Below are 14,377 nucleotides of genomic sequence, written 5' to 3'. Positions count from 1 at the left end.
TGTGATTCAATCAAAATGACCCATCAGAAACATTTGACTTTCGTGAGAAAATCAAAGATCACACGGTTGCTACCGTAGCGTACCAAATTCGTCTAGACGTCTACGTGTGGGTCATTGGCGGAAGCGCATTGCGCACTAGGCGTATTTTATCTATAAGGTGTGGAAAACCTAAAGACGACAATGCGATGGCCCGAGCCTCGGCGAGATCGCACACCACTGTGCGTAGTAGAGGAAGTGGTCTGCTCACTACCAGAGAAAGAAACAAAAAGAGGAAGGAAAACAAAGATCTTTCCTTCTCTATTGGCTCCATTTTCGCTTCTCCCTCACCTGCGACGAGTTCGCAGAAGCAGAGGGAACGAAAGAGAGAGTATATATTTTTCTAGAGCGAGATAAAGGGGAATGGAGGGACGATTTCTCTCTCCACCAGCGAAGCGTCCGTTCAGCATCGCCGGAATGCCAGAAAACAACGCCAACGGCCCATCTAAGCGGGGCCGTACCAAGGCGCCTCCGCCTCCCATTGTCCTCTCTCCCGGTCAAGTCGCCTTCCGTCTCCTCTGTCACGTCTCGTACATCGGTGGCGTCATCGGGAAGTCGGGCAGCATCGTTAAGCAATTCCAGAAGGAGACCGGAGCGAAGATTCGAATCGAAGAGCCAGTCCCGGGGTGTGACGAGCGCATCATCCTCGTTGTCGCGCCAGAGACTCCGAAGAAGAAGATTAGATTAAAGGGATCAAGTAAGGAGGACAAGGAGGTTGGAGTGGAGTTTGAAGTTTCTCCTGCACAAGAGGCGCTTGTCAAGGTATTTGAGAGGGTTTTGGAAGTTGTGTCCGAGACTGATGGGGTTTTCCCGCCACCGGGCGGTTCCGTCTCTTGGAGATTGCTGGCGGCAAGCAATCAGGTTGGGGCGGTTATGGGGAAAGGTGGGAAGATTATTGACAAGATTAGGAAAGAAAATGGTGTCAAGATTAGTGTTTTAACTGCAGAAATGCTCCCAGCTTGCGCAACTCCTAATGACGAAGTGGTAGAGGTAAGGGTTCCAATCCTTTCTCATGATTAGCTCTGTTGCTCGAAGATATAACCTTTTCTTCTTCTGTCAACATTGTTCTTATTTTTAGATACTTGTGGGAAATATATAGGTTTTCCAGAACTGCTGCCCTGGATTTTCCATTAGAAGAATAGGCAGGAATTCTGGTTTTCCTTATTACCAACAAAGATTTTATTAATAATCAAAAATAGAGGTAGTAAAAGATGTTCGAAGAGTAGAAAAACTGTAGAGTTGCCCAAACATTAAATGCTGACGGTTCTATGGTCTTTTTATGACTTTCTGGGTTTCTTACTGAAATAGGGTTGCTCAAACATTAAATGAAATAGGTTCTTTGGCAAACTAAACAAAATGGCATTGAATCAACATTGTTCAAAATTTACTGAAAAAAAAAACACATAGTTCAAATTTTTCATTACTTGATAACCTTGCCATTTCCACAGTGGTGAGTAATGCTATTTGCATGAGCAAATTGTTTATCAGGCAGTTGGGGTGTTGTTTCTGTTTTTTTTTTTTAGAGAAAAGGTAAAGCATAAAATTTTATTAATCAAAGAAGAAGCCCATAAACAAGGGACTCTACATTAGGGATTTACAGAAAGATTTACCATAGAGTATCATACTTTGATTACAAAAATAGAAAATCAGCGTAAAAAAAGGAGTTATATGATCTTCCTTTAAACAAACCATGCCTGGGTGCCCACAAGTCCATAAGAATAACATCCCTATAGCCTTGTTTTCAAGCTTCCCACCCCAAATAGCCCACAGGCACCATGCTCCACAAAAGCTTCCCACCCTTCTCAGGCCTCCAAAGGCTCCTTTACAGATTCTGGAAGACACAATTGAATCCCGTAGCCCAAATCTGGCATGCATATTTACAATGGATAAAGATATGACGAATAGATTCCAAGTTGTTAATTGCAAATATTGCAACTTGGATTTTTTTCCATCTCTCCTTTTGGCAAGTTGTCAGCTGTAAGACATTTATTTTACACTGCTACCCATAAGAAACAATGGTACTAGGCTACTAGCATGTTACAAATTTATCACCAGACCCGGCATCCCCACTCAAAATGACTTCTATTTACACCATCTCTAGCCACTCTGTCTGCAATGCTGTTGGCACTTGGCAGAAGTAGGAAAGTGCCTGAATGAGCAGTTCAAGTTGGAAGCCAGAGATTAAACTTCCCTAATCAGAGATTGTGGTCCTTCATAGAAACCATAAAACTGCCACCTGATGAAAATAACCAGTGATGTTTACCACGTGTACAAAGAGTGTCTGTACAAAATAAACATTTAGAGCTGGGCAAATAAAACTCGAGACCAACTACGGTGTATTTACAAATATTTGCAGCTTAAATCAAGATTTCAACCATTCATGTGAAAGACATCACATGGTCTACTTATTTTTCATTAGTTCATGTTTCACAAGATGTACTTACCATCAAGACTTTAACAATGTTAAAGATGTAAGTGCCCATGACATGCTGTTTTATCACTAGTTCACATTTTTTTGCTACGGTGCAGTTCATGCACCAGAGATTTTTCTATAAAACTATGTGCTAAAAAAATAATTAATATTAAAAAAAATTATGACGAAGATCAACCCTGAACGATCTGTGTGATAGGATCTCAACAATGATATTGTTGATTTCTTTTTTTTTTTTTTTTTTGCTCAAAGATACAGCCAGACAGGGATTTCTTTCTTGCAATTTCAACCATATAACTTCCAGGGGAATGGAAGTCTGTAGCACCTTGCCCTTCTTATTTAACCTTATAATATACCAGCCATCCAAGGCTTCAACCATTTTTGTAGGCAGCAATTCATATGCCATCATTATTTCCTAGGATCGTGGAATAGCTGACTTTTGTTTGTTATTTCACTATTACTAATCCACCATCAAATAGCTGAGCCTCAAATAGCTATCCTTTTTACCATTATTCAATACCTGAGGATTGAGCTTTTCTTATTTTTGTGTCAGTTCACTGTTGCACACTATTGGCCTGAAGAGTCATTATCTCTTGCATCTCAAGTGAAGGTTTATCATCCTTTAGTGTTAGGAAAAGAAAAACTCTCTTTTCTGTAAATTTGATATTTTATTATATTAGATACTCCATGATTTGTAGGGGCAATGAGATCATCCTGCCCTTCTCAGTTTTGACAGTAGGTTCAGAATTTAAACTAAAAATGCATCATCGTATGTAGATGCGGTGGATATCCTTATCATGAATAAAACCTCCCATATATCCACTTGAAAATTGGTTATTTACATTGGCAGGTTACAGGAGATCTTTTCGCTGTAAAAAAAGCTCTTATTGCTGTTTCACGCTGTCTTCAAAGCTGTCCACCAATAGATAGAACGCAACTGGTTGCAAGCAAACCCGTGGAGGCACCTACTCGGGGGATTTTTCCTGACCCAAATGGAGAGCTATTCCCACAACAGAGTTCATTTCTACCCCCTTTATCAAGAAAAACTATTGACTATGCTTCAAGAGGTCGTCCTCTACCACAAGATATTGAGAAGATCTCCACCCCAGATCCAAAGAAGACACAGCAGGAAGTTACATTCAGACTTCTCTGTTCCAATGAGAAGGTTGGGGGCGTAATTGGTAAGGGAGGTGTAATTGTCAAAGCACTACAAAGTGAAACAGGCGCTTCCATTAGTGTTGCAGCATCTGTATCTGAGTCAGATGAGCGTGTAATCACTGTTTCTGCAATGGAGGTTTGTCTTCCTACAATTATTTTGCCAAAGTTATATTACATTATTACTCATCGTTGTTATGAATTTCACTGGTATAGCTATATTGTTTGATGCCATTATCTTGGTTGGTTTTTTTATCAGTAACTATAAAAAAAAATTTATTAGACCATTTCTGGATTGATATATTGTCATGTAGAATGTGGAGTCACAGTACTCTCCAGCACAAAATGCTGCCCTTCGCGTTTTCACTAGGTCCATTGAGGTTGGCATAGAAAATGGACTGGAGTCAGTCTCAAGTAAGGGGACTCCTGTTATTGCACGTCTTCTAATATCATCAAACCAAGTTGGTTGCTTGATGGGTAAAGGAGGCACAATAATTTCAGAAATGAGGAGGATAACTGGTGCTGGTATACGGATATTAGGAGGTGAACAGGTCCCAAAATGTGCCCCAGAAAATGATGAAGTGGTACAGGTATGGGATTCTATACTTTTTATTATGGAAGTAAGGAAAGGACATTATTGGTGTTGGTGATTTTCTTCGGCAAGAGTCATCTTTAGATTCTTCTAAAACTGACCAAGTACCATTTATATGCTAAATTGATAGATAGACCATTTCTTTTTAACCTAATAGATATAACTTCCTATGATATTGAATACTCAAGTTAATTTGTGATGATTTCAACATCTTAACTTCTCTTTTGTTCTATCATTTCCTATGGAATCTGTTAGATCACCATTTTTCTGTCAAGGGTTAATGATATTAATTTCAAGACATTGCATGAATTCTGTTGATTTTTTTTATTGGTGCAAAATTCTGTTGGTTTTATGTATACGCAGTGTTTCTGCAGTTTTGCAGAGAACTGTTTAATATGGTTCTTTGCAAGAAAGCATGTCCTTTTTTTGTTTTTCTTACTTTTATTTTTTTTATCAATATGTTGTTCTTACATTTTGATTAGCAAAGAAAGGCCCTGTTTAAACAAAATACAATTGACAGTTGATCAAAAAAACAAAATACAACTGACATTCTGATCAAAATTGTAGGTTAATAGTGTTCTATGAAATGGTTACTTTTCTATAAAAACTCTTTTAATCATACTCAATATATGAAGAAGCTTTGTGAATATATTGATCAAAAAAAGAAGCTTTTTGAACATAATAGAGAAAATAAGTGTTTTTCAAGTGCATATTGGAGGCAGCAGGGTACCCAAGTGTATAAAGGAAAAGCTCTTGCTTTTACAGATTACTGGGGATCTTAGCAATGTTAAGGATGCTTTACTTCATGTTACTGGTAGATTGCGTGATAATATTTTACCCAATAAAATGTCAAAAGGAGCAGGAGTCAGTAGCTACTCGTCTTCTGCCATCCCAGAGATTAGTTCTTTCGGAAGAGTGAGAGAACCTACTTCTTCTGGAATATATCCATCAGTGGGGCTTTCTCATAATCCAGATCGCCCAGTTACTCTAATGCATGGTATGGATCACCTAGGGCTTTCTCATAGTTTGGATCGTCCACCATCACCAAGGTTATGGGCATCACAGGTATAACTAGTATTCTTCTATCTCCAGTTACAATCATCACAATCTTTTCTTAGTGTTTTCTTTATGAGCATCCATAGACCAATTTATGACCTTATTGTATGGTGATCTGATTGGATGCAGACTGTCAGCAGTGGGGATTCAAGGGGCATTACAGACCTAGGAAGAGGATTTTCAACACTTAGAGGTGGTGTGGAGCTTGGCAGGTCAGCATCACACAGTTTGGTGCATGAAAATTATTTCTTGACCTATAAGTTAAAATGTTTTAGAATCCAAAACATACTAGACCATGCATGGTTTAGGTTATCTGACCTTAGCCCCCAAAAATGACTTGGAGTTTTAAAATCTTGATATTCAACTGCCCCATAGTAGTTTTGACTTTTGACTGTTAAGTCAAACTAGCCAGGTTGTACAAAAATAAGAGCCAAGCAGTGTTTTAAAAAGCGTGGGAAGCGTACACCTGGAAGCGTGCCTCCAGGCAAGGCGCTCCCAAAACGCCTTGAGGCGTATGCTAGAGGCACTGACACCTCTGAGGCGTATGCCTCTTGCGCTTTTTTTCATGAGGCGCACTAGAGGCATATGCCTCATGCACATCTTATATAAAATGACAGATGAAAAAAGAAAAAAGAAAAAAAAGGAAACGAAAGGAAACGAAAGGAAAGGAAAGGGAAAGAAAAAGAAAGAGAAGAATAAAAGAGAAAAGGAAAGTGTAGGGAAGAAAAGATAAGGGGAAAGAAAGTGGTTTGCCCCCTGCCCCTTTGGCTGGGGGGCGAAGCCTTCGCCCCCCAAACCCCCCCCCCCCCCCCCTTCAACTAATGTTATGCATCTTTATTTTTCTTAATATAAAAGATATTATTAAAATAAAGAAAAAATGAGATCCCCCCATCCTCTTCATCCTCCTCCTAACCCCCTCCTCTTAAGGAGGTTTATGCCTCCTTGTGTTCGGGAGGCTTACGCAGTTACACCTCTTGTGTTCTGAACTACGCCTCACGCCTCTAGGTAGTGGAACGCCTTGCGTCACACGCCTCCGCATTTTAAAACATTGGAGCCAATAAACAATATTATTTTTAACTTAGCAGCAGCTGGACCTGACTAACCTGAACCAGCCCTCTCCTCCAGGTTTTAGAGCACCTGTATGTTCATCATGGCATTTTTTAGTTTGTTCCATAAAAGAAGTTGAAGCCATGACCAAGTAAACAATTAGATCTGTATATTTAGCCACGACAGTACTTGTCTGACTTGTTTTTTGACACTTGAGGATCACCTTCTACCCGACCAGCATCATAAGGATCACAAAATTTTCATTTGAGTTATTTGCATTTATCATGTATATGTTCTCTTGATTATGTTTGTAGAGGAAGCAAATCTGCAATCGTCACTAATACAACTGTGGAGATCATGGTTCCTGAAAATGTTATCAGATCTGTCTATGGGGAGCAGGGCAGCAATCTGAATCGTCTAAGACAAGTAAGCCCTTGTTCATGCCACACTTGTTTTTTTCTACATTAGTTTTAAATTTTGGTTATCCTTGTACTTGTCAAAAAGAAGCCAAAATTCCTAGAAATTCTATGTTGTGATAAAACACAATTCACAAGGATTTTCATCTGACTTGCAAGGCTTGTTCAGAATCCATCAATCCCCCAAAATATTAATAGGTATTGGAATTTGGGAACAAGCTTTTGCACTCCAAGGTTATTCCATTTAGACTCGTATTTGGTTGTGATGAATACAAAATTTATCATGAACTGTTAATATTTGCATTTGCATTGAACATATTTGTGTTTGCATTCTTACTAAACACAGCCTAACCTGCAAACTCAGACTTATCAGATAGCCAGAAAGCTGCCAAATGGGAGCAATATTCAGAATCTCATATTAAGTTATTGTGGTGCTATCAGGAAGAACAAAAAGAAAACTACTTAACACTATTTCTAGTAAACAGGGCATAAATAAGCCTCTTGTAATATTTTTTTTATTGTAGGGCTACTTTTGGTCTTTTAATCGCTACCTTCCTGTTTATTTGATCCTGACGTTGAGATTGAGTTACAGTTTTGTGAAATTATTGCATTCTTACCCTAAGTTGATTTATGCCTTGCTGCTATAATATAGATTTCGGGTGCTAAAGTTATAGTGCGTGATCCTCATCCTGGCACAACTGATACTATGATCATCATATCTGGAACACCTGATCAGACCCAAGCAGCCCAGAGCCTCCTGCAGGCTTTCATTCTAAGTGGTCAATCATCACCAGATAATCCCAGGTTGTTATAATCGCAAGGGCAAGACAAAAATTTACGTGATACTTGCCCCTTTTTACTTTTCTTGTTCTTAATGGGAAGGTCTATGGTGGGTTCAGGCCAAATTTCATTATAGACTAGTTGAGATTTTTTTCTCTCCCAGTTTCTTCGAGCACTCCGTTCATACCAAAAATGGTCATTTTGACATGTAAATCCTGGAGCCTCTTCTTAGTGCATGCTTTCTAATATGTACATCTTGGGTGTTCTTCTTATTGAATGCTTTCTGATGAAGGTTATAGATTGATAAAATGAAATGAAGGTAAGGTCCTGTTATTGTGTTAAAAGGGGAAGAAAAGATGGCGGGTCCTGTAGTTACTAGTTGGGATATTATGAAATGTACTGATTGTTCCAACCCAATATATTTTTAACCAGTGATCAATTTGCAATTATTCATTGCCCGATATCCTTTCTGATCAATTGCAATTGCTGCTTCTAGGTCATCTCGATCGATGTTGAGAGAGGACACTCATTGTTGATTGATTCCATTGTTTGTTTAATTCCTTCCCAATCTGCCATGACCAAAAATCCAAAACCCATGCATAAAATTGGTTTAATGTAAATTATCTTGACCAATAATTAAGGCATTTAATAGTGATGAATGAGGATAACCACACATCGAGTATTTGAGTTGCAACTATCAAGCGAAGTTGGGTTTCTCAAGTTTAGGACAACATAATAATGAATAATCAGTGATTGGTTTAATCCCGTAAAAGGATTAATTACCAAGACGCAAAACACAACAGCACAATATTTCCATCTTACTTTTACGCAACTGGTGTGAGTGATCGTCATTGGTGGTTAGGATTTGAGGGTTATCTCCACGTTATCATGAACTCCTTGTAGCAGTAGCTCACCATTATATGATACAACTTTTCGTTTCTTTGCTGCTCGAAGGGTTCCAACTAGTGCCTCGAATATATTTGCACATTTATCATCGTTGAACAACACACCAAAAGTGACCTTCAAAACAGAATAAAGAGAACGGTAAGAACATGAAATAAGAATTAACATTAGAAAACATGGGATAGAGATAATGACGGGAATCAGATCATTGCTTAACATGGCCAACGAAGCGAAATGTCAATATTTACAAATGCCGCCGCTCATGGCAACCTGATAAAAGCGTTGGAGCTACCTCTTCCTTTCTTTTTTTTTCCCTTTAATATAAAAGAAGAAAAAAGAGATCTATTCACAAGGTAATACTGAAATAGAACGATAATGTGGATTTTGGGTCACCACCTGCCAAAACGACTTTTTTGGTAGGGCTACAATCGGATCGGATATGGGTAGAATGGTATATCCAAATTTGATTAATTTATATTCGAATTCAAATTGGATTGTATCCACAGGATTTATGTTGGATTCGGATTATAATTGGATATTAAACGGTGTAATAAATTATTAAAGATGATCAAAATATTGTATAGTATATAAAATGAATTAAAATGACTTTAATTCATTAAACCGAATTGGATATAGTCATATAATATAAATTGAATATTTATATGAGCATATATATTGTAATTAAACCGAATTGGACTACATTAGATTGGATAGGGATCAATCCATATTTGATCCAATTATAAACAGATTGAATTTGGACCACCCTTAATAGGATCGGATCCAAATTCGAATTCGGACAATCAGATACACCCATTCTGGTCCGGTGTATTGGGGACTGGTGTGTATCAATACTTTGAACCTTGAATGAGGCTACAATCATCTTCAGTCCAATAGCGGCTGTATACAAGGGATTGATCCTAGATTCCTAGCAACAATGAATCATTTTTTCATAATACAATACATGGGTATTACCCTAAGAGCCTAGCCTAGAAACCTAGTGATAATAGCAATCCCGGCAATAACACAGAAGAATGAGCACAATCCTAAGAGTTTGGAATTCCTAACCTCCAAATGGCCAAACTATATAGATACAGATTCATATCCAAACGAGTTTACCATTCTTAAGTATGCAGTTCCTTTACGGGTGCAAATGGATCGGATCGATCCGAGATCCGATCCTATTTGGTCAAATTTGGATCACCCCTGTTCGGATCTTTAGATTGTTTACCATTCTTAAGTATGAAGTTCCTTTACGGGTGCAAATGGATCGGATCGATCCGAGATCCGATCCTATTTGGTCAAATTTCGATCACCCATGTTCGAATCTTCAGATTGTTTGGAGTGGGTAATAGTATCCGATCAGAAATCGGATTGGATTTGGATCACCCCCTATCCGATCTGATATATATTATATATTTATATATATATATATATATATATTATTTATTTATTTATTTATACATATATTTTTATAAATTGGTTATATTATTTATTTTTTTTATAAAAAACATGCATATATATGATGAAAATAATTAAAAAATACTTGTATTTTTTGCTTTTACTTTATTTAAATTAGTATATTTTATTTTTAATAATTTATTAATTTTTAAAGAAAACAAGTTGGATTTGATCAGATCCAAAGATCTGACTTGCCAATAGGATTCGAATTCAAATCAAGTCCTATCAGATCTTATCGAATCTTTGAATTGGATCGGATCTGACATAAACAGTGTCAACCAGATTCAAATATACCATGATTCAAATCCAATCCAATCCGTTTGCATCCCTAAGTTCCTTCCCTTGTAGAATGCATCTTCACACCAATTTAGAAATCCTCCTAAAAGCAATAAGAAACTAATGGTTGAATAACCATGTCTACACATGTCATTCATGATAGCAAGAAGAACAAGATAAGCTCGGGCATTTCCAGGATAAAAGTGATAATCTAGTGGGATCCATCATTCTGAATAATCAGTGATAGCTCTCATTTTCTGCCACTAATTCACACTCTGGCTGGATCATCACTCAGAGATGTGAATCATGTCATATATGCAAAGAATGAGTCTCATCATCTGGATACATTTCCTACTTGCTACAAATTACTGAATGCCATAAATTTTAAAGGTTTCTTAAGTCATTTTTATGGCAAATTTATTTTCTTTTTTTTTTTTTCTTTCCTACGTCTTTGGGGGGTGTGGTATTTTCTCCTCAGATATCATAAAGTAAATCCATCGTCATCTCTAGGTTTGCAAACAATATTCCAATTAATGAAGTGGATAACTTGGTATCCTGAAAATTCCAAGGTAAGATTATCTGGATTGGCACACCTATCCAAAGAAAAAGGATTTTTTTTGAAAGGTAAATTGTTGTATATCCAATTAGAGTTATCCAATCCAGCCCAACAAGATGATGCACTTCTTCTTCCAGGTTATAAGTTTCTTACTAGATTTCTCAACAACAATAAAAAAAAGCAAAAAAAAAAAAACTACATTATAAGATGTTGGGTTCAATTTGCATATTTTCTACGTTGGGTTCAAATTTTCTGCTAACCAATTCCAATAATTTTAAGAAGCATTGCATTAAAAAAAAAAAAAAACATTTGGTATTGAACTATTAAGCAGAAAATGAGGTCAGTTAGTAGACCATAGACCACATACACATAAAAAAAAAAAAAAATTATCCCAATGTATACTCATGTGGTAAAAAGTGGAGCAAGAAAATATACATGATGCAGTTGAGTATAGCTATCTAATGCCATTTTATGTGCCAAAAATTTGAGCGTGAGGAAACGAAAATTAGAAAATAATAGATTGAATCGTGGCGAAATACCAACAAGGTACAAGTTTGTGACTGGATTAATAGCTTGTCACAGAAAACAGTTATCTCCCTCCAATGTCTAGCGCCTGAATGAAATGCTAGAGCTATTATTGAAAACTAAAATCCAAAGGCATCCTAGAGCATAATTGAATGAATGTCTCAAATATGAAGATCAACAAAACAACTTTGAGGGAAGAGGAATCACCTTCTTCTTCCCCCACCAACACGTGTTTCTCTTTATGCAATAGTGGCAAATGCCAACTAAACAGGTCTAAATAATCAACAATACCACCCTAATACATCATGTATTTCCTTGCTCTAATCAGCTTTACCATGCACCCTAATACATGAAGGGGTTATAATATCCTCAAGGCACCAGGCCAATTGACCTGCCTCTGCCTTTAGCTTTTTAAAACCTTGATAATGAGCCCATTGAAAATCTTGAGGACCTCATAATAGTTAATTGAACAAAAGGAAACTTTTTGAGAACTTTTGTGTGGACAAGTTTCATCCAATAACTTAGAACAAATAACCATTTCGTGGGTTGACTCAGGACAATTCATGAACCGACTGTACTGATTGTATTGTTATGGATAACATAGCTTAGTATCACTTTTCCACGGATCACCTGGTTAATGGTTTCCAGCATGTAGGTTTATCAATTTCGTGGTATCATGTGAATTATAATTTATATTCAGAAATCAAGCTGTCAAGTGTTATGGCTGGCAAATTTATTGTATAGAGATCATTGGAAAAAATCAATACAGTACTTAGATAGTTGAAGGGTATCATTCATCTTGGTTTGTATTATAGTGGTATTTTTCTGTATTAGAATGAATGATATAGTGATGCTGATTGAGCTACTGGTTAGGTAAATTCGAACTCTACAAGTGATTGGCTGTTTACATTGGGAGGAGGTGCTGTAGCATGGCCTTCCAAGAAACAAACTTGTATTGCCATGACAACCATGGAATCAGTGTACATATCAATGTATTTAAATAGTAAGAAAGTGAAGGTGCCAACTAGCTCATTGGTAAGGCATCTGGCTGGTTGTAGTGGAGGCTTGATCTAATCCCATTAAACTATCTTCATAAAACTTGTACTCTAGAGTTGTATTTCTTCGATCGATTGTAGTAAACCTAATTTGTCTAATAAGGAAAGCTCTACCCAGAACGCAATGATTTATCTTGAGATTGAAGTTCCTCTACACTGATGTTAACTTTCTTTGGTTTGGAACTAGTATTCTTTTCTTGAAGATTATTAGTTTTGGAATCAATTTCTTTTTTAATAATTAATGAGGATGAGGATTTTTTAAATATTTTGATCTCAGTCAAGCTTTTTTTCCAAAATGGATGGGAAAAAAAAGAAACTAGAAGTTGAGAAGGATAAAAATAGAATTTTCTTCTTTTTCAAAGATTGGATTTTCTAACACATCAATCAATGAAGTCAGAGGCAAATATCTATGCAAAGGTGTTCTAGCCAACTATGCTTAGCTAAAAGTTAGTTCCACCAGGCACCACTCGTTCTCCATTTTTCTTTTTAAACACAGGCAACAAATATAATTCATATAATAGCCTATATATCTTATAGAGCCCCCTCCCTCCTTTTTGATATATTGTACCTAATTTTGGTTTATCACCACATTGCTAAGGGGAAAACTTCCAAATCATTAACAGCTAAAACCAACTTGGCTGATACCTTCTGCACATTCCTAATACTACTAGTGGACCTTCTACTTATCTACTATATCATTTCAATTAACAAAAGCCAAAGCAAAATAAGCAAAAAAGGACAACAACGACAGGGATATTAGATCTTGAATACGTGAGAAAGGTTGACTTGCTGAATAGAAAACTTCTGTCCTGAAGAATAAGAAGTAGAGAATATTTGCAGGTTAGAGGAAAAGAAAAAAGGCCTAGAGCTTTGTAGCTAGGTAAAATCCAATAGTTTGCCTCACCTCTAACAAATACCCATACTTCATTTCACAAAGAAGGATTACACTCTAGTTACTCATATGGACAGGGGCGGAGCCAAGTACATTGGTGGGGGGGTCTTTGGCCCCCCAAAGCCGTTATTTATATAGATGGAGGCAGGGCCGGAAACGTAATAAAGTGGGTCCTTTGGCCCCTCCAAAACTTGAATTTCCCACTAAAATGTTAGGAATCACTCTGTAATACTCCTACAATAAATTTTTTTTGTTTAATTTTTCTTAAGAAAATCTGTAATATATAGACTCAAACATTTCTGCCCATTTCTCTCTAAATCCTACATCTTCTATTCTCTATCTTATTTTCTTGTTGGACTTGGCCTCGCAAAGAAAATTCCTGACTCTGCCACTGCATATGATCTGTCCTTTCAAATAGAGTGCAATAAAATAAATAAATAGACACATGTTTCATTGAAGAAATTCAATTTAGCAAAAGGCATGCAGTTGAGAAAAGGGAGCATTATAGTAGAAATTTCCATGCTAATCAGAACTAGTGTACCTCAGATAATTCTTTTTACTTCGTCATTCAGACGCAAGTTTTATAATGACTCACGCCAAGAAGAGGGAAGAAATACCCCAGAAGAATAATGCTGGAAGCCCAGCAATCTTCTACATATTGATTAGTCATAGATCAAACATCTCTTTCAGCGATGACCATTATTCCAGAGCCGTATAATATTCTCTTTTTGGGGGTGGTGGAACTTGGACTACCTTTTTGATAGTATGGACAAATTCACAAATACCGATAAACAGCAGAGATAAAGCAAAATGACGAAATACTGAATAACTAATCATTCTGTCCAACAGGCTCCAGTTGTGAAACTGAAACAATATCTTAATTGATGTATTGCTGTCCTAAAGAAAACTAAAACCTTAGCAATTTTTCATGAACAAGAATGCGCAGAAGGTTCAAACCAAAATCATTCATTATACGCGATTACGCGAACATGAATATAAAAAAAAAAAGTAGTCAAAAATATAAAATGGGCTTATGAAGAAAACCAGAACGCTATACTGATTATTTCATTGAACGCGCCATGACCAAATACTGGAAAGTCGAAAAATAAAAAGAAGAAAGAAATGAAATGCAAAAATTAGTTCGTCTTAACAGCTATGGACAAATCAATCAAGTATCATACATTTTCGCCGTTATCCAA

The 14,377-nt window shown here is 36.9% G+C and overlaps 1 protein-coding gene across 2 annotated transcripts; it reads left to right on the top strand.

The window, feature by feature from the left end:
• Nucleotides 1-177: 177 nt before the first annotated feature.
• On the top strand, nucleotides 178-7,962 carry LOC104611942 (KH domain-containing protein HEN4-like). 2 transcript variants are annotated; one of them, XM_010279237.3, is made up of 7 exons: nucleotides 178-1,026; nucleotides 3,318-3,761; nucleotides 3,937-4,212; nucleotides 4,980-5,279; nucleotides 5,400-5,482; nucleotides 6,632-6,743; nucleotides 7,098-7,355. In XM_010279237.3, exons 1-7 carry the CDS (start codon nucleotides 400-402, stop codon nucleotides 7,197-7,199), a joined length of 1,944 nt encoding a protein of 647 aa, XP_010277539.1. In that variant the 5' UTR covers nucleotides 178-399; the 3' UTR covers nucleotides 7,200-7,355. The 2 variants fall into 2 exon arrangements, with proteins under 2 accessions (XP_010277539.1, XP_010277538.1); XM_010279236.3 differs by lacking the exon at nucleotides 7,098-7,355 and adding an exon at nucleotides 7,386-7,962 and having other exon boundaries at nucleotides 179-1,026.
• The last annotated feature ends 6,415 nt before the right edge of the window (nucleotides 7,963-14,377 follow it).

This window comes from Nelumbo nucifera, chromosome 1 (assembly GCF_055504915.1).
Source record: "Nelumbo nucifera cultivar China Antique chromosome 1, China Antique-T2T, whole genome shotgun sequence".
Classification (NCBI taxonomy): domain Eukaryota; kingdom Viridiplantae; phylum Streptophyta; class Magnoliopsida; order Proteales; family Nelumbonaceae; genus Nelumbo; species Nelumbo nucifera.
This window is presented reverse-complemented; position numbering and strand designations above follow the sequence as displayed.